We start from the raw sequence: 24201 nt of genomic DNA, 5'->3' as shown, positions 1-24201 counted from the left end.
TGACTTGTCAGCACCCTAGTGCTGAGCGTGCCAGCACACCTTAGTGGTGTGTCCTAACTTCCCACAAAAGTCACACTAGACTTTTCGCTGGGGATTCCATCTCTGCTTAGTACCTTGGTACTGAGTTCTCAGAGGACTGTTTCTTTTATTTGGAACCTTTAGTTGGTTCTGGATAGTTGTGACATCCTTACTCAGTTTCTTTGAAACTGACTGGACTTCAGAGACAGACTCATGTATGATCTTCATGTTATCATGCAGAGTTGTATTGTCCTAAAGAAGGTATCTGAGGTCACTCAGTTTGACCTCTTCCACTTCGTCACAGCGCCTGCTGAGTGCTCTAACTTTCTTATTACACTTCTTGACAAGTGTATAGAGATCACTCAGGGCATTAACCATATCGTTTCTGAGCTGGGGAAGAGAAATTACCTCATTTGATTGCTCTTCGTCATCTGATAGGTCAACATGCTCAGAGACGCATGGCTCAGCAAGTTCGTCAGCCATGAATCATATCTTCGCTGACTCGGTGGCCTCAGTTTCTGTAGATGAAGACTCATCGTTGTCGCTCCAAGTAGCCACCATTGCCTTCTTCCCACTTTTCTTGTCTTTCCTCAGCGTGGGGCAGTTTGACTTAATATGGCCAGTTTGATGGCACTCAAAGCATCTAATGGGCTTCGAGCTGTCCTTTCTGTATTTGCTGTCACTTGAGTCAGCCTTATACTTATCAAACTTTCTGTAAGGCTTTTTAGAGTATTTGTCACTCTTCCTGAATAGCCTTTTCATCTTCCTTGTGCACATAGCCATCTCCTCATCGTCAGTTGAACTCCCGTCAGTGGAGTCAGCTTTCATGATAAGGGATTTCTGCTTCTTGTCTTCAGATTTTTCCTTCACCTCAAAGTTTTTCATGGATATCTCATGGGTCAGCAATGAACCGATGAGTTCGTCATATTTGTTTGTGGTTAAATCCTGAGCTTCCTCAACTGCTGTCTTCTTTGCTTTCCAGTCTTTAGGAAGACTCCTGAGTATCTTTTTGACTTGTTCTTCCTCAGTGAAGATTTTCCCAAGTCTCTTGAGCTCATTAATGATGTTGGTAAACCTTGCATTCATGTCTGAAATTCCCTCATCATTGTTCATCTCGAACAGCTCGTACAGTCTCATCTGCTGATTCACCTTGGACTCCTTTACTTTATTGGTTCCCTCGTAGGTGACTTCCAGCTTTCTCCAGATCTCTTGTGCCAACTCAGAACCTGAGATTTTATTATATTCTGCAGCATCGAGCGCACAGTGAAGCATATTGATAGCCGAAGCATGGTTTTGGAGCTTCTTAAGATCATCCTCTGTCCATTTGGCCTCAGCTTTTACAACTGTTTGGCCAGCCACAACCTCGACAGGTACAAATGGGCCTTGGACTATAGATAGCCAGCAACTCATGTTTGTAGCCTGAATGAAGTTTTTCATCCTATTCTTCCAGAAGGTATAGTTTGACCCGAAGAATAGGGGAGGCCTAGTAATGGACAGCCCCTCAGGCAGTATTTGAGTTGTTTGGTTTCCAGGGAGAAACCGAGTGCTGTTTTCGCCCATGGTAGGGATCAGCTCAAGGTTGTTAGACCTTTTAGAGTGAGCTTTTAGAGCTCTGATACCACTTGTTGGTCCCTTGTAAGGTTGCAAGTATAGTTCCAAGGGGGGGTTAGGAACTATTTAAACTTTTTCGAAATTAGGGCAGACTTCTTTTTCTAAGGAAAAAGGTTTTAACAGCGGCGCTGAGTAAACAGCAAGATACTGGCTTAGTCAACTGGTGACTAGGTCAGTTTCTTAGCTTGAGTCAAGAGATAGCACTTAGAGTCTATTCCTGAGCTCAGACATTCAACGCGCACAACTCAACTTGACCTCTTTACTTGGCCAGTTTTTGGTTATTTTAAGCAAGCAATATAAATAAGGAGTTAAAGGTAAGAAATACTTCACTCAGCAGATTTATCCAGGTTCGGCTTCTTCTAAGCCTACGTCCTATCCCCGGAACACGTTCCGAGATTTCGAATCCTCTACTGAGCTCTTTAAAGGTAGAGCTTCAAATCTTTTACAATATCAGCAACTGAGTATGACAAGAGTACCTTCCTCTATACCTCTACTCAATCCTAATCTCTCGCTGAGTACTAAAACCGAGTACTCAGCCTCTCCTTTCTATCTCTAGAAATGATAAGTGTTTTGTCCTATACAAAGATTTGCTAAGACACTTTAGACGATTGAAACAATCACTCTAGACTTTTACACAGATATAAGAATTGTAGTGTAAGATTTTGCTTTGCTTCTTTGCTTGCAGAACTTGTAGAAATTTGGTCAGCGTAATGGCTTGATCAAGTTCTGTATGGAGTGAAGCTTCTGATGGCACTATTTATAGAGACGTCTGGGTATCGGTCATTTCGAATTTTGAAATAACCGTTGGAGGGAAACGACTATATGTCGTTGTCATCCTGACTTGCTCCTCAGAGCTCTCGGCCAATCAGAATTGTGTATCTTCTGTCCTCGGTCAGCTCAGCAGATTGTCTCTCCTTTTATGGTAAAGTCAACTGGACAGCATACTGTGTCGTCTGAACTTTGCCCAAAGGGGAAATACTTTGTCTGGAAGTTTTGCTTTGCCAGCTGCTGTCTTGTACGCTTTGTCGAGACTACTCAGCAGCTTCATCTTGAAGTTGTTCCCGAAGGTCTTCTAGATCCTTCCTTTTGCTGAGTTGCGTTTTGTTCAAAACGGCAACGTCTTGACATACGCGGGCCGAGTTGTACTGAGTTGTTTGACTTGGGCCTTGGCTTCCGTATTGGGCTTGGACCTTTTGATTCTTATGTCTTATAACAGTTTTAACTCAACATTGAACAAACACATTAGTAGAATAAATCAAAGCATTTAAACTTAGTGTGTTTAGAATATGTATTTTAAATTATACTTAAACAATTTTTTTCAACACTAGGTAATTGCGCAGTCTCTTATGTAAAACCTTCAACGATTTTTTCTGCTCGTCTCTTAGCTAAGGCGGTCAATTCCCAGTCTGTTCGTGGTGTGTGGACATATCCACCATCCTATCTCAATGCAGTTCTTTCTTCCGATTTTAATAATTAAGAAGTGTTTTATTTTAACAAAAAAAAGTTTATCAATTAATTAAGGGTAGCCTAATTTTCCCACCCTTAGCCATCTGAAAGGATGAAAATGTCCTTTCAGGTGTTGGGGTGGAAAACTAATTTTTTTCCTCTACACCCAAGCGTGAGGACATCACGTCTCACCATATGGTGATGCGTGTGTATATCAGGCCTAACCAAGTGGCGATGCGTGTGTGTATCACGCCTCACCACGTGGTTATGCGTGATATACACACGCCTCACCACTTGGTGAGGCTTGATGTCCTCACGCCCGCGTGTCGGGAGAGGAAAAAAATAAGTTTTCCAACCTTATAGTTTATTGCGGATTATAATTTGAATTATTGTGGATTAGTGGTTTATTACGGATTAGTGGTTTATTGCAAATTCTTGCGGATTATAATTTGAATTATTAACCTTTTAGTTTTAAATATAAATAATTAACATTACAATTAGTTAATATACATGCAGTTTTACATATGTTTTCAAATGTGTTAAAATGGGTTAAAAACAATAAGTTCTATTATATTACAACAGATATCAGTTCGCTCGGTGGCACTCCTCCATAAACTGGTCCATATCAGTCCTAATTGGTGGAGTCTCCTCATCCTCATCGGGCAGGCGTGAGATCGCCTGCTCAGCGATGCTTGCTAAACGGCTAAGCCACAACAGAAAATTAAATATTAGAAAACAAACACATGCAAAACAATAATCATAATAATAAAAATAAAAAGCCTACATATTCGCTGTTGGAGCGAGAATGGTGGACCGAAGCATCTCGAGGGGCACGAAGCAGGCGAGGATGCGAATATCGTCTGTACCACTCTATGTACCCGGCATCACAAGTAGTGAGATCGGCTCTAACTGGCTAGCATCTCCTCCGATCAACGCCATGAGTCGATGGAAATCTCCGCCAAGTATCATCAACTGTAACAGATGAATGTGCGAGTCTATACGATAGAGACTTCCATGCCCGGAATCCAGTATCAGGTCTCAGATGCTCAGCCGGGATAGGCTGAACATAACCGACCTGATGTAGGACTCGATCGGGCATATATGGCTCAATAATGTCTCTACACCGTATCCAATCGGTGTAGGACACTCGTAGCTGATCGTCATCGACGATTGGACCATAAGGCAACCACGTCACATGCAAAAAAATATATAATAACATGAAAATAAGAAATTATATTTATTTAAGTAAATTATTGCATGTTATAAAATATTATTTTACCTCGATTGCCGTCATCTGGTCCAACTGTGCACGAAAGGTCTCGAGTCGGGCGACCTTCCTGCCTGGAGTCCCGACCTTCCATCTGCACGCCCGGGGAGCATCATTTGGAATATGGAGTGGTAGTCGATGGGGTCGGAATACCGAAAAATACTCATATATCCACGCCTAGAGGAGGGTCAAACATCCACAAATACCCGAGTGCTCTCCCTTACTCGCTATCCCCAGTTGCCGATATAAGGTGGCAAATGTAGCAGACCTCCAAGAACGTCCAACTGCCCCTCTGACATCGGCGTGAACCTCCTAGAGATGGGACGACCTGATCCTATCACCACTCTTGTCGACAAACAAAGTGGATCCTAACAGAAACCATATCCACGTTGTGGCTTGAGTCCCGTCCTCCTGACCCCCCAACTGGGTAAGTCTCTCTACAGTATCAGCATAAACACCTCCACCACTCCAGTAATGCACCGCCGGCGATAGCAACTCCTGCTGAGTGACCCCAAACATCATCATACACATGGCATGCAGCCGCTCAACACTGCATGTATCGGAGATCATCTGACCGTGCACCAGAATACATATAATCTGCCATAGATCGTGCAGAAGAATAGTCATCTTCCCGAACGGCATGTGAAAGACGTTCATATCGGGCTGCCACCGCTCCACGAATGCAGATATCAGAGGTGCATCCAAGTTCTTGAACATGGTGGATGGGAGATGAGACAACCCATTCCTCTCTACCATAGCCCTCGGCTGTAAACATGACACATATATAATTATTGAATGTTTTTTAGGGTTAGGGTTAAAAATAATAAGTAAAATAATTTATTGAGCAAATTATTCTTAACTCGGGTGTCGTACCCCGATACCATCGCTCCAATGTGCCACATGCTAATGATCTGTTGTAGCACGTAAGATAAGATCGATGTTGCCCTCCCAACATCCGTGAGGTAATGTGTCCTAGAAAACTAGGAATCACGGAACCATCACTAGAGCCACCCTCCATTGGCCCGAAACAATCCAACTACAGTCCTTAGTAGCTTTGTACCGTTTTCTGGTCCCTGAAATAAATAATACTAAATTATAAATAATACTAAACTATAAATAATACTCAATTTTAAATAATATTATATTATAAATAATGCTAAACTTGAAATAATACTAAACTATAAATAATACTAAATTATAAATAATATTAAACTATAAATAATATTAAATTTTAAATAAGACTAAACTAAACTAAAAATAATACTCAATTTTAAATAATACTAAACTATAAATAATACTAAATTTTAAATAATACTAAACTAAACTAAAAATAATACTCAATTTTAAATAATATTATACTATAAATAATACATGTACTAGCAAATCGACCACCCTTGCGTTGTCTGCTCGAGCCTTGGATCGGCTGCAAATCATCATCATCATCACCATCAGATCCCTATCGCCGCTGTGTCTCAGCTAACTTCTGAAAAAATACTCATCGACAATGTCAAGACCAGGATCTCGATCTCCCAAATCATTCGCCTCCTCTCCCCCCAACTCGGACTGATACAACATAGGCTGATCTATCTGAGCCGCCCTCAACTGCTGCGTCTCAGCCGCTCTCAGTCTACGGCCTGATATATCAACACCACGCCTTCTCGTATGACATGGTGTATCCTCGGCATCCATATCTAACTGCCTCACTGCTGAAGGGATAGATTTTCCGGCTAAACTCTCCCTCTCCATCTACACGTATTGACCACATTATTTAACTAAATTTAACTAAAATTAACAAAATAAAAATTTAACTAAACTAAATTAAACAAAATAAAATGTACAACATAAAAATTTAACTAAACTAAATTAAACAAAATAAAAATTTAACAAAAATTAACAAAATAAAAATTTAGTTAAACTAAATAAAATAAAATAAAATTTAAACATAAAAATTTAACTAAAATTAACAAAATAAAATTTACAACATAAAAATTTAACTAAACTAAATTAAACAAAATAAAAACTTAACTAACATTAACAAAATAAAAATTTAGTTAAACTAAATTAAACAAACTAAAATTAACAAAATAAAAATTATACTAAAATTAATAAAATAAAAATAACACAAATTTAACTAAATTAAATTAACTAAAAACTAATAATTTAGATTTCGCCACACGGATGTATGGGCATCACGCCCTCACACAGGTAGGGCTGTAATCGAGCCGAGCCGAGCCGAGCTTTGGCCTGTTCAAGCTCGGCTCGCTATAAAATTAACGAGCTCGAGCCCGAGCCGAGCTTGCTATAAAATTAACGAGCCGAGCTCGAGCCGAGCTTTGGCTTGCTCAACGAGCTTGAGCCGAGCTTCGAGCTTGTTTCGAGCCCAAAATCCTCTTTTGGATTTGGTTCATTAAGAAAATTATCTAACTTGTGAGTAAATTGTTAATTATATTTGTGAAGTTTCCTCGCAAATAACTCTTTAATTGTGTATATAAACAAACTCACAAGCAAAGTTCGTGAATAAATAAACAACATGCTTCGTCTATTACTCATTTATTATGTTTGTGAACGAACTCATTTAATAGCAAATGAAATAATATTAAGTTTATATATTTGTGAACTAACACAAAACTATATAGTTTTCTACAAAACTAAAATTTGTTCATAAATGTTCTAATCGAGCCTGCTCGCGAGCTTTCGAGCCGAGCTTTGGCATGCTCAAGCTTGGCTCGTTTACAAACCGAGCTAGTAAATCATGTTCACGAGCGGCTCGTTTACAAATCGAGCCGAGTCGAGCCGAGCTTTTATCGAGCCGATCACCGAGCCGCTCATGAGCGGCTCTGTTCATTTACAGCCCTACACACAGGTGAGGGCATGATGCTATTATGCCTCACCACGGTGTATGAACATCACGCCGTCGCCTGTGGTGAGGCACACGGCTATCACGTCGTCACTTGTGGTACGACGCGATGTTCATACACCGCATCACATGTGACGGCGTGATAGCCGTGCACCCCGGTGTCGCGAAACCGGAATTCAAAACAGAGAAAAACGATTCAAAAAACGTATAAAAATCATCCAAATCAAACGAAATTACGTACCATAAGTCCATTTCCTTTGCCGCCCCTCCACCGATCCATGTTTTTCGTTAATAAATTAGTCCGGATTAGATTAAAGAGAGTTTAGGTTATTTGAGAGGATTTGAAAATTTTGAAATTTGAGTAAAAGGTATTTCAATCTTTTCCCAAGGCTAAGTGTGGGAAATTGTGGCTCGGTAATTAAAAGAACAAAGTATAGTCTTACTTTATGCTTGTATGAACACTTTATGATTACTTTTACAAACTTGAGATTTCTTTTATTTAACCTGTTCAGTTGTGAATAAAAGATAAATGACTTTATATAGTTAAACTTATTATATCATATAAATCAAATGACTTACTCCCTCAATTCCACAATACATGTCTTTCTAGAGATTTTTTTTGTTCCACAATACATGCCATTTTGATTCAATTCATGCACAATAATTATTTTTTACCAAATATACCCCCATTAAAGTTGCCTTTTTACTTTGGGAATAGATAAAAAATAATTAGTGGATGCAATTAATATAAGGATAACATAGTTTTTTAATTAAAATTAATTACTTTTCTTAATTCGTGTGCATTAACTTTAAAAGATATGTATTGCGAAACAAATGGAGTAATAATGGACAATTCATCTATTAATATATTATGTCCTAAAACAATTGTCTATAGGACACAAAACCAACAGATACTATGATTAGTTGTCATATTGTACGGGTGTTAGCTGGTATTCTTAACCGGCTTCATATTCCTTCATCAACTCAGTTAACTGATATATTCACCAAACCTTACACTTCCACTTAGTCCCTTCTTCTACCCAAACTCGGCAAAGAACATCCACACTCCAGACTAGGGGGATATTACAACATATAGTACTTTGCATACAACATCACTTATCTTATTCGTTCTTGTTTTTTGTTATGCTAACAAGAAAGTCATACTTATTTTCAAGTGTGGCTCTAGGAGGAGCCGCTTAGGGCCTCTCATCTCAGAGCCTCTGATCCAAAATTCTATTTTTCATAAAAGTTCAAATTTATTTAATTATAATACAATAATTATTGAGATCTCAATTGTTTAATTATCTCTATAAATAATAATTATTTTTCATATGAATATAATAATCATATATAGAAAGTAAGAACACATCTTGCTAAAAGAAACTGAAAATCGACAACAATAACCAGAGGCGGATGCAGCCCGATGCCTGGGGGGCTCTAGCCCCCCGGCGCCGGAGCTGCATAGGGCTAAGGAGACAAAACCCTATTCTCCTTCTCTGTGGAGAAGGAGAAGGGTAAAGCCCAGCCGAATGGGCAGGGCTGGTTTTTTTTTTTATTATTTGCCCCATAACCAAAACGATGTCGTTTTGGATTTGGGCAAATTAAAAAAAAAAATAAAGGGATTGGGATCCCTTTAATTTGTTCCCAGCAGCTTGCCTCCCCCACTTCCATTTGTTCCGGCCGGCCACCACCATATAGGTAAATTCTTTTTTTTTTTTTGAAACCTAGGTAAATTCTTTTTCTTTTTTCTAAATTAAAATTAAGTTTATTTTTTCAGGGTTTTAAATTTATGAAATTAATTTAGGGGTTTTTAATTTATAAAATTAATTCGGGATCTCGAAGATTAAGTTTGCCACCTATCGAGAGTTAATCCGTTGTCAAAAAATATGTATATTTTCTCGTATTATAGTATATGTAACAAGTACTTTTTAGTATTTATTTAGCAATACAATTAAAATTTTGTATAATTTGATTTTACTTTTTCAAATATGCATGAATTTTTTTTTTTATAATGTTGGACTAAAATTAGCCCTCCTATTCGGAAATCCTGGATCCGCCACTGACAATAGCACATATTATTTTTTTTAATCATCGCCTTTTGACAATAATATAGATAAGTTATAAATTCTGTCATATGGTTATTGAAAGAGAGCAAACTTAGCCTAGACGTACAAAACAATATAATTTTAAGCTTAAGGGTAAATGATGCAATTTCAAACCTCATTACAAACCTTATTGGATGGTCAGAATGCTAGAGGTTGAAAAGTAACCAATACATGAAATTCTGTATTGAACAAAATATATTTCATTTTAATAAGACTTGAAATTGCATCGTGTGGTAAACGTTAGAATTAAGATTGTATTATTTTATACGTGATGACAATAGGGCAAATTTATACCTTATCTCTCATAAAAAGAAATTGATGTTTTTTTTTAAAATTTATATATAGTAATTAAATTTAAATTTATTAAAAAAATGAAGTATGAAAAGCTAAAGTCACAGCATAATTAGGTGCATTGATTAAGATGATGATTTCATTAATGAAATGGATTTGCTTGGTCTTCCAATAATATCTATATTACGACAAGATTGTTAACATGAATTTCTACAAAAATCATGCCCAAATAAGATCTCAATGTCGGCCGCTAATGCAACTTGTCATTAAAAAGTAACCTATATATCTAACATACCCCTATGAGTATGGAAAATTTATATATTTTATTCGGAGAATGATACACTCAATAAATAAAGAAAAGGATAAATATAATTTTACCAAAAATAATTAATGTATACAAATTATTCAGATGTATTGAACTGGGAACATTGTATTGTATACTTGGGATAAAAGTTTAATTTATTTTTTATTTGTTCAATGAAATGAATATATATATATATAGAAGCCAAAAGAGAATATTATAATTTATATCTATAAATTTGTTGAATATTAAAAAAAACGGTGTGGTCCAAATTGAGAAATGATTTCAAACTTTTATGCTATAATGTGATTTAAATTCCATATTTAGTTTATTCCTACAAGTGAAAAAGATTTTTGGTTGATGTCATTTTCTCCATCTTCAAGTGGGAGTATGGAGGACCAAATTTCTTTTATAATTGCCAGTGATTTGTTGTCATTTATTCAACCATCACTTTTAAAAAAAAATAAAAATAAAAATAAAAACTACCCATCGATTACTTAGGATAAGCTACCAGAATAATGTTATTTTTTTTATGGTCCAAGCCTTTATGTATAATACGATCTCACTCCAATTGAATTAAAAATCTTATTAACAAAAATTAATATTAGATTTTGATGCTGTAACATGATACAACACATCATATTTCCACCATTCATGTAACATGATACAACTCAAAAAAGAGTACCTGCAAAACACATGTTTTCTTTAAATTCAAGAGTCTTCCTAAAATATATGATTTGTGCCTCTTCTCAAGGACGGAAGAAGATGAGAGCAAAGGATTCAATTGTGATTGTGATGTTAGAATTTGGATTGCAAAGACAGAAATCACGTTTAGGGAGAAATGTTTTTGGAATTAAAGAATCTACATGCTTTTCAAGTGTTTTTTAGGTATTTTCTTGCAATGGTGGAATCATGATGTAGCGGTCTGAAGAGATTAACAAGACAATCATTTGATCCGTGAATCTTTATTAGTGATCCTATTTGATAAACGTTGAAACTGAAACTATACTTACTTTATATATGAGGTTAAATTAGCTCTTTCCGAAAATCTTGAAGCTATTTTAGTATCTTATCCCTTTATTTTTTTATTGTCTTGAGATGAAAATGGTTTCGAAAGAGATTAAAAAGAATAGATTTAGGCTCGATTAGGTATGAGATCGAGCACCCAAAATTTCAATAGAGTAGTATTGGTATTAAAGCATTCCCAAGATTACTAAGTAGAGGATGAGTTGGATATCTGGAAGAGCTTGTGTTGTGTTGTGTGTATGAAGTTCGGAAAGTTATAGAAGTAGTTTGTTTTTAATAAATGTCTTGTATTGTTAATAGAATTTCTTAATAGTCTTCAGATTGAGATTGATGTTGAAACAAAGATTAGTAGGTAACATTCATTTCATTTTATTACAACGTTTTGGATCCTAATTAGTATCATGTCGTATGTGGCTTTTCTGATTTTCAGCAATAAATCCATTCTTTTCTGATAAATAAATAAATTAAAACTTAATAAAAGTGTTTTAGCCTTAAACAACGTTTTTGAGGATCTCCAATATGGGGTGCTTAAATTCGTATTATTTTGTAAACGTTAAGCCTATATTGGTGCTATATTGTAAACGTTAAGCCTACATTGATATTATGTTGTAAACGTTGACCCTATGTTGGTTCTATTTTGAATGTTGAACCTAAATTGATACTTTCTCAAAAACTTTAGGCCTATTTTGGTACCTTATCCTCATTTTTTAAAAAAGTTGCCAAAACAGACGTGGATAAAAGAGAAAATAAAATAATATATTTTAGGCTTATTTGTTAAATTTTAGCAACATTTAAGATTGTTTGCATTAGAGATGCTCTTAACGATATTGTCGTAATATGCATATTTCAACCTTCATGCATATAGATTTTATGCGCGCTTACCATGGAAATCAATTTCCAATTATTTTTATGATTTTTGGGTTGTGGCTTAACGAAACGCTTGGATGAATGATTCAAAGATTGAAAATAAAAATCTTCTTGAATCTCTAGTTTCACTGCAAAAGTTTAACCAGCTACTATACGGCACTAAAAAAAAGAAATCAATTTAAAAAAAAAATGAAATCAACACCGATTTGAGAAATATTCATATTTTTATTGATTTTTAAAATAATTTGATTACAAATGTTTGATTGGAAATAAAGTAGAAATTAGAGCTGAAAGAATATGTTAATTTTGTTGAGAAATTATGTTTAAGCAAAAGTAATTGATGGAATTGACAAACTTGAAACACAACGGCAGTTCGTTAAAAAAAAAAAAGAAATACAATGGCAGTTTCTGTGTTTCTGAAGCTTTGAGTAATGTGCTAGAACAACAATAACTTGTTGGAGTCGAAAAAATCAGCAATAAGTCGTGATGATCAGTGGTAACTCGAGGATAAAAACTTTTAGAAATTCGGAACTTATAGCTCAAGAACTCGGTGCTGCTGTAAAAAATGGTGGAAGGGGATTTAGAGAAATATGTATATGGGTTTATTAAGCCATGTGTCCTAGCATTGCTTGTAGAGCACACCTAGAAACAATATAAGTATGTAAATATTAAGACTTTAATATTAATGAGAATTAAGGGAATCACACCAAGTATTGATTTTTACCTCATTCACTTTATGATGGTATCAGAGCATACAAAATCACTCTGTTAAAAACTCCAATCAAAAGAATATGGCTAACCCTCCTATCATCAGCTCAAATAGCCCTTATCACCTCCCACAGAATGAGACGTCGGCACTAGCACTTGTATCACAGGTCTTGACTGGGCCAAACTACCACCAATGGTCCCGATCGGTGAAGGTCGCTTTAATGTCGAAGAACAAATATTCTTTTGTGGATGGCACTATCACGACACCAGGGACGACGGACAACATGTATAGCCAGTGGGAACGCTGCAACAACATGGTGATGTCCTGGATACACCATGCCCTATCTCCTTCAATAGCAAGGAGCATCATGTGGCTCGACAAAGCCGGCCAAGTTTGGGCAGATCTGAGGGAACGCTTCGCCCAAACCGATTCCTTGAGAATCTTGGAGCTGCGCAGAGAGATACACGGGTTAAAACAAGGAGTAGGAACGGTAACTGAATACTATACAAACCTCAATATACTCTATGACGAGCTTACCAATCTTAGGCCCATGCCAAAGTGTTCCTGCAGGCCAGCTTGTTCTTGCAATGCTTTCAAAACACTACATGATCAGCAGGAGGTTGACCAAGTTATCACATTTCTTCAAGGCTTGAACGAGGCCTATTCCACCATCTGTTCGCAGATCTTACTCATTGAGCCGCTGCCTTCTCTTAACAAGGTTTATGCCCTAGCTACTCAACACGAGAGACAAATCGGTCTCACACCTGCAAAACAAAGTGAAGGAAATGAGAATGCCTCTTTCGCCGACTTCATAAATCAGCAGAACAGGCAGGGCACCTACCGTAACAAACCCAACAACCGGAAAGGAAATAACAGAAACTCATCATTATGCACATATTGCGGCAACACGGGTCACACCGAAGACATCTGCTTTAAAAAGCATTGGATATCCGCCAAGCTATGGGAACAAAGCGAAAGGGGGCAACAATTTCAGGGCACCACAAGCCAAAGCCAACTCTGCAACAAACCATAGCAAGGAAGGGTCAGATTCCGGGGAGGACGATAACTCTCACCAAAGGGACTCATTCAGTCTTACTAAAGAGCAATATCAGAAACTAGTGGCACTCTAACCCCAGAAGGCTCATGCTACACAAGCTTCCACAAGCAGCGTGAACGCCTTTCACAAAGACAACTATTATGGTAACGCCTCTAAAACTCCTCCTGATAAATATGCCATGTCTCATTGGATCATTGACACCGGAGCCACTGACCACATTGTGTGTGACGTCGGTTATTATAGCTCATGCACAAAAATAGAACATTGTTGGGCCAGTTTACCAAATGGGGAGAAGGTTAAAGCAGAGCATATAGGCATAGTATCATTAGGTCAAGGACTCACCTTGAAGGGTGTATTATGCATACCTAAATTCAATTACAACCTGATCTCAACAAGCAAGCTTTTAGAGTCAAATGATATGTGCATCATCATAACTGGGTCAACATGTATAATACAGGATGCCAAGAACTGGAAGACGATTGGTTGGGCTAGACAACGAGGAGGACTATACTTAGAGAATCCGCAACCAAATGTAGTCAAAAGTTTTTATGCTGTTTCATGTTCAATAAAGGCAAATGTATGGCACTCTCGCCTAGGCCATCCTTCCTACGAGAGGTTAAGGGCCTTAGAAAACCATGTAATGAGTTCAAGTTTTTAAAAGAAATGCCATGTGACGTTTGTCAAAGAGCCAAACAAAAGAAATCGCCTTTCACTTTAAGCAACAGCATTGCAAAACAAACTTTTGACCTAATTCATGTTGATATATAGGGGCCGGTTAGGGAATCACACACAAACAAACATTATTTCCTAACTATTTTGGATGACTACAGTAGGTATACCTAGGTATCATTAATGCATGACAAGGGGGAAGCAAGACAGGCATTACAGGCATTTTGCAATCATGTTAGCAGACAGTTCAACAAGAAAATCAAGGTGATAAGGTTTGATAATGGACCTGAATTCACAATGCGTGAGGTATCACACACCAAACCTCATGCACCGAAACACCCCAACAAAATGGTCGTGTTGAGAGAAAGCACCAGGACATCATAAATACGACCAGGGCTCTTATGTTACAAAGCTGCATGCCCAAAACCTTTTGGTCTGAGGCAGTCAGCCATGCGGTATTTCTTATCAATCGATTACCATCTACCCCCATACAGCAGAAAACACCATATGACCGTTTGTATAAAGAGAAAAGCAACATCAATGACCTTAGTGTTTTCGGGTGCTTGGCATATGCCTCGACCTTTGATAGGCACAAGAATAAGTTCACTGACAGAGCCATACGATGTGTGTTCTTAGGACACAAAGGCGACACGAAAGGATACAAACTGTTAAATTTATCAACTAACAGCATTTTCTTTTCCAGGTATGTAAAGTTTTTTGAAGAACACTTTCCATTTGCAGAAAAAGGCAAAGCATCAGACACAACTGTTTATAATGACGCGTACCAAGAACCAACTCATGCAATCATGCCAAAAGATGATGATGACAACACAGAACCAGGCCCCCAAGACACAAACACCACAACAGAAAATGCCACGACAGAAGATATCTCAACAGAACCATCACAACAAGAGCAAGTAAATACCCGACCAATTCGAGCATGAAGAGCACCAACTTACCTAAGGGACTACCATGTAGCCTTAGCGAAGGGCAACTCCTTGCCTGCTTTTACAAAGTCACCACATCAACTCGCCAAGTCCCTTTCGTATCACAAGCTGTCATCAAACAAACAGATCTTTACCGTCAATGTTACTTGCCATGCGGAACCTAAAACATACAAGCAGGCCATGTCAACAGCAAATTGGCAACATGCCATGAATGAAGAGCTCGCAGCTCTTGATCAAACAACACATAGCCTATCGGATGTGCTGGGTCTACAAGCTAAAGCACAAAGCGGATGGGAGTGTAGCACGATTTAAGGCACGTCTGTTAGCCAAGGGCTATACTCAATAAGAGGGGGTTGATTTCACCGCCACCGTCGCACCTGTAGCAAAGTTTACCACAATTAGAACATTATTGACAGTGGCAGTTGCCAGAAAATGGAGTATTCACCAACTTGACATAGACAATGCTTACCTACACGGCGAATTGCATGAGGAAGTCTATATGACACTCCCGCCAGGGGTCACCAGCGCCACTCCTCGTCCAGTTTGAAAGCTGAAGAAGTCACTTTACGGTTTGCGTCAAGCGGGACGGCAGTGGAGCGTGAAACTCACAACCACAGTCAAAGCCATGAGGTTCATTCAGTCGACTGCAGACCCTTCGCTCTTCACCAGGAAGGTACAAAACTCGATCACCATTTTGCTCATCTATGTGGATGACGTAATCTTAGCAGGCAATGACGATTCCGCAATCATCCTAGCAAAGGACCACCTCCATCGAGCCTTCAAAATCAAGGATCTTGGGCCGATTCATTATTTCCTCGGGTTTGAATTCGCCAGGAGCTCCAAAGGCATGTACATGTCACAAAGAAAATACGTATTAGAGCTCTTGCAAGAAAATGGGTTACTTGACTGTAAACCAGCACACACACCAGCCCTACCTAATCATAAGCCTCACATGCAAAGCACCCCCTTAACAAATATCACAGTATACAGGCAAATCATAGGAAAATTACTCTACTTAACTCATACAAGGCCCGATCTCTCCTATATTGTTAACCAACTCTCCCAACATCTAAAAGCACCCACAACGGAAGATGAACAGAGAGTTCAACAAGTACTACGTTACCTTAAAGGCACCATCGGCCTTGGCTTGTTTTTCCCATTAACCAATGACCTCCGGCTCTAAGCTTTTTGCGATTCTGACTGGGGTTCGTGCACAGAAACTCGAAAATCCATCACTGGATATGTGACTTTTCTGGGCTCCTCCATTGTATCCTAGAGATCCAAGAAACAGAACACCATTTCTAGGTCCTCCTCAAAAGCCGAATACAGGGCCATGTCGTCCACATCTTGCAAATTGTAATGGCTTACTACCTTGTTGACAGATCTAAACGTCTTCACCAAATCGGCGGCACTCCTCTTCTGTGATAACGTCTCCGCCATGCACATCGTCCAGAACCCGGTTTTCCACGAGAGAACCAAACACATCGATATAGATTGTCACGTCGTGAGAGAACGAGTTCAGGCAGGTCTCGTCTGTCTCATGCCCATCTCCTCCGCCATGCAACTCGCGGACCTTTTCACCAAAGCCCAGCACTCTCCTCATCTTCGATTCTTGGTTAGCAAACTAGGCTTGTTGAACATCTACCAAGCATAGTTTGAGGAAGGGTAATAAGATCAACATCAAAGCCATGGGAGTTCATGCAAGCTTTTACCTAGAAAATAGAGAAGTTTTGGCTTTGAAAGCTCAAGGGAGAAAACGAAGAGGCGAAGGAGAGAAGCAAAGTACAAAGTCCAAGTCTTCAGAAGCTTTTATTTTGTCGGCCAAACCCTTTGGGTTTCCAAGGGCAAATAAGTCTTTCCACAAAGTCCAGGGGCACTTTTGTCTTAATACCAATCCGGCAGGTTCTAGAAGGGGCACAGACAAACAATGATGCATCACCACACACCTAATTATGTCCACCTTTAATCTCCACCATTAATTGTAAGCCCTAGCATCAAAGGGTGATAGTAAGCCATGTGTCCTAGCATTGCTTGGAGAGCACATCTAGAAACAATATAAGTATGTAAATATTAAGATTTTAATATTAATGAGACTTAAGGGAATCATCCCAAGTATTGATTTTTACCTCATTCACTTTATGAGGGTTGGTATGGAAATAAACCGGGTTAAATGGAGGCAAGGAAAAGCTATTGTAAGGCTTGGAATTTAACGATCGAAGTTTGGAAAAATTAAAATATTGCAGAGATAAAATTAGAACAGCAAAATGGAGTTCGAAGGCTTTGAAAATTCATATCTGCTTTAATACGATTTCGTTTGAGCTCCATGAATATTTACTGTCTTTGTTTTGATATGTAGTGGTAGGATTCCATGTTTTATCATCCAAATTTTTACATCTGGTACTCTGAAAAAAAAATACGACCTTAAGGGGTATCTTATGCTGAAAAATAGGAAATGGTTTTTTCAGTTGCAAACAGCCATTTTCAACTGATCATAAGTCCTCCCTCAGTACGATTCTATTTGGGATCCATAAATATTCTGTGGCTTTATTTTGATCTGTAGATGCATGATTCCACGAATACTAGTGGGGGTCGTTAATATTGAACTATGACTTCGATATCATGTAAATAAAGGTTTAATTCATCCAAAAAGTTGACCTTAAAAGGTTAGGATTGATTCATATATTTAAGAAGTCAAATACTTTCTCAATTTAGCAATATGACATGTTTAACGCTCACTATAAATACAAGACTTGTCAACAATTCCAACCTCAATCAATCAACCAATCAATCGTACGATCAAACTATGGTTCAAAATCAACGACAGATACCACGATCTTTAACATTAATTTAGCCGAATTCACCCTTCTTTTGACTCTTCTTAACATCAATTTGACATCAATTTAAGATTTTTTTTACATTTTATGTTCTTTACTTTTCGAATTTCAATATACTTGCACATTTTGAATATCAATTTTTTTTTACGTATATTTCCTTCTCTATTCAGGATTGATTATTAACCTTTGTCGTTTTCATCCTTTTGACATTCATAATCCTCCATTAAAAGTTAAAGCGTGCACTTCATTTTTCTATGAAATATTTACATCTACAATAATCATTTACTTTTCGAGCGATGAATAAATGTTTTGAGATTTCGTTACAAAAGTATGGATACACTCACAAATTTGTTTTTATTTTGAAAAAGAAAGAAACAATATTAAACATTATTAATTATAAAACACCAAAGAAGAGAAAAGAGATAGAAATGGAACTGAAATGAAAAAAAAAATGCAAATAATTAATAGGTTCATATATGATATGATATGAAATAAGAAGATGAAAAATAAGTGTATGTTTTCCTTTAACATATTAAAGCTGCTGATTAATTACAATATAATAAAATAGCATTTTCCCATGAATCTATATCATTTGAAGATGAAATTGCATTTACTGTAACCTGCATTCCACAAAATACAATAATTAATACTTTTTATTCTTTTCTAGAAAATTTAGATGTTTTCTAGAATTGTGGAAAATTATAAAAAGGTTAACTCGGATTAAACAGTAAGTAGTGTGGTAGTTTAACTTACTAGGATCAGCAGTAACAAGCATGGCAGTGCCTCCAAAATCACAAGTACCTCCACTTTCCTTTGTGCTCTGCCAGTAACTATTGAAAGCATAAGAAGCATGGCCCACCAATGTATTGGGCTGAAAACAAGGCCCATTGGGCTGAATTGACTTGCAATCGGCCCCTGACCCACATGCATAATCCAATGCTCCTTGAATTACCAAATCAGGCACTGTTGGCTTAGCTACACACCACAAACCAGACTGTGCCTTTTTATGCGGCGGCGGGGGCGAAGCTCCTGCTGGTGGGCTAGGCCCAGGAACAACACTTGGTGGGCTGACTCCTGGAACAGTACCTGGTGGGCTGGGCCCAGGAACAACACTTGGTGGCGTAGTGGGCTTTGGTGTAAAGCTAACTGGTGGGGTTTTGATAGGAAAAGTAAAGGATGGTGGAGGTGGCACCATTAGAGAAGGTGTTGACGGTGGCGTAAAGGGAGGAGTTAGCACTGGTGAGGGAAGGGGTGGAAGTGACGGTAATGGTGGCGGAGACAGCGGAGATGGTAAGCCATATGGGTTAGTGTTTGTGGGTGGCAATGTGTCTAATGCTTCAAGATATTTCAAATTTTCATCAACATTAAAAAACCTTGCATCTGCAACAAAAAAAAAAAAAAAAATTAAAACTTTCAACTCAAACCATTTATTACACAGACGCTTTGATTGATACAACACAATTAATACTATTATTATTCTCTTACATTTATATAATCGTATGGAATGTATAGATAACATAGTACAATTTTGACATAATAATTTGAAATGATGAGCTTTACTTACCAGTGAAAAGAAGGAATGTGAGAAAGTGGAGAATTGAGAGTCTGAACTTGAAGAGTGGCTCCATTTTACGACTTATTATTATTATACAAATCTAAATGTGAATATATATAGATAGCATGGGGTCTAGTCTAGTAGAAGCTAAGATTATGAGATTCCATGGAACATTTTTAGCCAAAACCTATTATTAAACTTTCAATTTTTTATTTTTGTTTATTTACTCTTTAATCTTTTTTTCTTTATTAATTGAGTTATTTTTTGTGGTTGTTCATTATCAGGGAGAAACTAAATAAAAATAAGAATTTAATAGAAAATAATTGAAAAACATAATATATAAAAGTAAGGAGCATAAAGATTGTAGAATGGAGGAATAAATGGTAGCTTGTGAAGAGAGTAATATTCAAACTTGCTTAATTCCTACTCAAGGATCACTTTCCCTTATTATGTTTGCCTTTTTTGTTTTGTAATTTTATTCTTCTCAATATCCCAAATATAGAACAATTCAATACAAACCAATAAATTCACATCGATTTAATTAATTGTAACACTTGTTAGTTCACTTATTATTATTTAGGGACAATTATTAAACTAGCCCCTTTTAGAGATTAGTTTACATTTCTAGCTCATTTTAAAAAAAATTCCAAAACTAACATATTTTAACAGATAACTTCCAACTCTTCCCTCGTCTTCTTCCCAAACATAACTTTGTGTCTGCCCCCTCACTCTCTCTCTTTCTCGCGCGCTCTCTCTCTAAAGAACAAAATAATCTATAGAACAACTACGAATACTACAACAATCAATTCAACCATAGTTCATACAATAAGATTTCTACAATCATGTAAGTTTTTCATTGGTTTTTAGTTTCATTGAAAAGATTTAAAGCTTAGTCCATTCATCGTTAAAATCTAGCAGTTTGTTTTCTACAACCCAATGTATATTGTTTCTCTTCCTTTTTCATGTTTTTCCTGGTCGTGCGAACCCCAAAAACAGTGGCATTATTGTCTGAATATGCATTTTGGTTGGAACATCAGTTTCAGATTTCCCCCGACAGTGTCGATAGCTTTCGATTTCTGATCAATATCGACAGATATGATGAGATTGCATCGTATCGATATTGGTCGATATATGTCGATATTGCATTTGATATCGACATATATCGACTGAAGTTATATGTCGATATTGTATTTGGTATCAACATATATCGACCGAGGTTGTAGTCTTCAATGTCGATATTTGTCGATATCAAATACAATATCGACATATATTGGTCGAAGTTATATTCTTCAATGTCGATATTTGTTGATAATAGTCGATATCAAATACAATATCAACATATATCGATCGAAGTTCCAAATAATATATTTTGTGTTCTAAACCATATATCTTGGTTCTAAACCATAATATTCAAATTGATAATAATAATATTTTTTATATTAATAAAAAAACAACACAAAACAAAAAAAAAAGTACATAAATATAAAAAACTAAAATACATAAATTAAAAAAAAACCTACAAATAAGTATTATCACCCAATATTGCATTAGCAAAGTCATTCTTAGCTTTCTCCAACAACCTTTTGAGATCATTCACTTCTTTCTTCAATCTTCTCTTTTCATCCTCAACTGACTCAAGATAGTCAGTTATTGATTCACAGATAAAAGACATGGTCTTTGTCATGTCTTTCATGAATCTAATAATTTCTTCTGTGTCACCATCACAGAAGGAACCATGAAAATTAGAAATGAGTTTATCAAACTCAGAAAGAAGAACTGGTGGTGGAGGTGGTGAAGAATGTGGCGCTTGAGATGCAGAAGTTTATCCTCCCTCCATCTTAAATTCTAAAGGGAAAAATGAAAGTTACTAGAATGAAGAATTATGAACAGACAAATCGTATATTTATAGAAGAAAACACCGAAATGTTCATGGATATCCAATATTTAGAAAGGTATTGAAAGAACAATGTGAAAAAATTTACAGCTTTACATGTCTATTTGAATGTCCAAAATCATCAATCCAAAATCCAACCCTAAGATTGTGTCTATCATGAAGGTTGTACACCAAAGTGTGAAATGGAGCAAAGGCTGTACACCATTGGTGAAATTTATCCTATAAAGTTAAGTGATTTTTATGTTTCGGTTTGAAGTTTAGTGATCACAATATCAGTAGAGATAAAATTCAATAGCTATAAGTGTAATTTGCCTAAAGAAAAAGGAAACCACTATAATCGTAAGCCTTGTTTATTTACTGAACAATATTTTTCTGATTTTTTTTATGTTTATTTGATTTATAAAATAAGTCAATGGAAAATTTGTAACAGAAAAATATATGAAAAAAAATGTGAAAAATATTTTATTCATTTTTACCCTTTTAAAAATAATAGGCATCCATCATTTTGTTGTTTTTACAACGTTATAGTTAATACCTAATACCGGAATATATTTTATTTTCCACCAAATTTTTTACTTTAAATTTTTGAAAATAGAAATAAAGAAACAACGCCATGATATTGGTAATTTTTGTAAAGACAACGGTAAACATGTGAAATAATAGGAATGCAATAAAGACAAAAGCGTTGGACTAAAAAACTCTAAAGTCGTACTCCATTCCAACGGTTACTTTTTTGTGTTAACCCAACCCAACCCAACCTGAGAGGAAGAAAAGCAAAGCAGAGTATTCTTCAGCTAAACAGTTGAAAGCTGCAATCCTTAATATGAAAAGGAAAGCAGAAAATCTTCAAGAAGAAGAAGAAGAAGATAAGCAGAGTCTTCTAATCCATACTTGTAAAGTGATAGAATATTTGGAGCCATTTATGTCGCGCGAGCTTCTCTTCAAATTCCCCGATAATTCTGCTTTCGATTTCGATTACTCCCAGAGTTCAATATGGTCTCCGTTGGTTCCTCGTCTTCACAGCCCTATGGATCTGGATCTGGATCTGATTACACCGCGAAAACTCACTTTCGGATTTGGCATTCAATCGGATAACTGTAGTAATTATAAGAAGAAAAGGAGTGGTTCCCTCAAGAACCTGAAACTGAAGAAGATGATGATGAAACCTCCTGAATTCTCTCCAACTCCGATCAAGGGCGGTTGTGCTCTGTTTGCTACCAAGGTAATTAATTAATTAATTATTTCTCTTTTTATTAATGTTAAGATGAAATGATAAAGTGGAAAAATAAATGTGTAGGGATGGAATAAGGTGTTAAAAGCAGCCTCAAAGCATTTCAAGAAGAAAAAGAAAGATCCTACGCTCTCCAATTATTTGAGGATTTGAATTTCAGCAATTATTCTCTTCATTTTGTACAATTTATAATTGTATCCTGTTCAGATATATTGTATTGCAGGATTGGTTTTAATTCCATTTCTAACTTATGTCAATTACAAACCTTTTTTCTTTTACCACTTATGTAGTTTCAATGTCATCTTTATGAAAACAGGGTTCTATAATACCTACCACTAAATTCTGTGCTGACAAATATATGTTATAACTTTTTATAAAAGTTCTCATTTTCTAGTTTCAAAAGCTGTCACAAATTGGTAATATCCCTTTATTGATCAGTCTTATGGGTAAAACAACAAAAGTTTAGCAATTTCATATTTAGTTCTACCTTGTTTTATTAGCACAAATTGAAATTTAGTGATTATACTCAAACTTTGCTCAAACTTCTATCATCAATCCAATGCCTAATAAGACTATTGAAATGTGAAAAATTAATAGCATATATGTCGTATGTATACAGCGTATTCTTCAAGCTGAAGATTAGAGATGATATATCAAAAGACCATGACTCAATTGGTACATTTCTGAAATAAGATAAAAGGTCGGAGGTTATGAATTCGAACCTATCATCCTAAAAAGAAAAATATTAGTGATTACATATTTGAATTCAAGCCTAATGATCAACTTTAATTGTAATTTTAATGCATTTAGAGTTGAATTCAACTCTTGTAATCTTTATAAAAGTTGTATGAATATATCTCAATTCTTTAGAACATATGAATCACCTGAATCAGATCAAATTGTGAAAGATATAATCGAATGACAGGATCAAATTGTAAAAGATATAATCGAATGACTAAAAGAAGGTTATGTTGTTGTGGTGGGCTAAGAGCCACAAGCTCGACTAGGGCAATGGAGCAAGGACGAGAAATAGTTACTACTCGATATTCAGCCTCCTCCCACCCACCAAGTCAACTTGAAAGGAGTTGATTGGTTAATCAAAGAATTTTTCAACCATGCCACTAAATTTAATAAATAAATTTAAAATTTCAAACTTATAACAAATAAAACACAACAAGAAGAATTTGCTAAAATGATCAAAGAACGTAATAATCGTGACAATTATCATATGGACTTACTCGTGAAGACCCCATACATCATAACACACTAATTCTAATAGTTTATTAGCAATGAAGTTTGAATAAAAATGGTAACCGTTGCATTATACTAACACGATGCGAATCACATAAAAACCGACACAAGCATGCCATAAAAGGTAGAGAAACATGGTGTGCTTGAACTTGATGCAGAATAGATGAGAGAACAAACATTGCAATGTGTTACGTAAAGATCAGACTTTACTACTAATGGATATTGTCAATTCAAAAGGTGATTTGGATAAAAGCAAATATACTAC

At 36.4% G+C, this 24201-nt stretch overlaps 2 protein-coding genes and 1 long non-coding RNA gene across 3 annotated transcripts; 1 reads left to right on the top strand and 2 right to left on the bottom strand.

Moving 5' to 3' along the window:
* Positions 1–12162: 12162 nt before the first annotated feature.
* LOC136207388 (uncharacterized) lies at positions 12163–15909 on the bottom strand. The gene is made up of 6 exons (XR_010676615.1): positions 15641–15909; positions 15184–15548; positions 13340–13515; positions 13036–13262; positions 12514–12946; positions 12163–12431 (listed from the first exon to the last, which is right to left on the bottom strand). It is a non-coding gene; the product is annotated as an uncharacterized lncRNA (long non-coding RNA).
* Positions 15910–18457: 2548 nt separating this feature from the next.
* Positions 18458–19718, bottom strand: LOC136206460 (glucan endo-1,3-beta-glucosidase 12-like). The gene is made up of 3 exons (XM_065997516.1): positions 19570–19718; positions 18759–19385; positions 18458–18625 (listed from the first exon to the last, which is right to left on the bottom strand). Exons 1-3 carry the CDS (start codon positions 19631–19633, stop codon positions 18594–18596), a joined length of 723 nt encoding a protein of 240 aa, XP_065853588.1. The 5' UTR covers positions 19634–19718; the 3' UTR covers positions 18458–18593.
* Positions 19719–22196: 2478 nt separating this feature from the next.
* On the top strand, positions 22197–22941 carry LOC136206336 (uncharacterized). Its single transcript, XM_065997356.1, has 2 exons — positions 22197–22676; positions 22752–22941. The coding sequence occupies exons 1-2, from the start codon at positions 22278–22280 to the stop codon at positions 22836–22838; spliced, it is 486 nt and encodes a 161-aa protein (XP_065853428.1). The 5' UTR covers positions 22197–22277; the 3' UTR covers positions 22839–22941.
* Positions 22942–24201: the final 1260 nt, after the last annotated feature.

The sequence above is a fragment of the Euphorbia lathyris genome, chromosome 9, assembly GCF_963576675.1.
Source record: "Euphorbia lathyris chromosome 9, ddEupLath1.1, whole genome shotgun sequence".
Lineage (NCBI taxonomy): Eukaryota > Viridiplantae > Streptophyta > Magnoliopsida > Malpighiales > Euphorbiaceae > Euphorbia > Euphorbia lathyris.
Note: the sequence above shows the minus strand (reverse complement) of the source record. Positions and strands in the feature narration are given on the sequence as shown.

Bases quoted from the DNA above. Each gene is read 5' to 3' on its own strand.
- LOC136206460 (XM_065997516.1), bottom strand. From the start codon at position 19,633: ATGGAGCCACTCTTCAAGTTCAGACTCTCAATTCTCCACTTTCTCACA. The intron at 19,386-19,569 runs GTAAGTAAAGCT...TTTTTGTTGCAG, and splicing joins CACATTCCTTCTTTTCACTG to ATGCAAGGTTTTTTAATGTT. The intron at 18,626-18,758 runs GTAAGTTAAACT...TGTGGAATGCAG, and splicing joins GCTTGTTACTGCTGATCCTA to GTTACAGTAAATGCAATTTC.
- LOC136206336 (XM_065997356.1), top strand. From the start codon at position 22,278: ATGAAAAGGAAAGCAGAAAATCTTCAAGAAGAAGAAGAAGAAGATAAG. The intron at 22,677-22,751 runs GTAATTAATTAA...ATAAATGTGTAG, and splicing joins GTGCTCTGTTTGCTACCAAG to GGATGGAATAAGGTGTTAAA.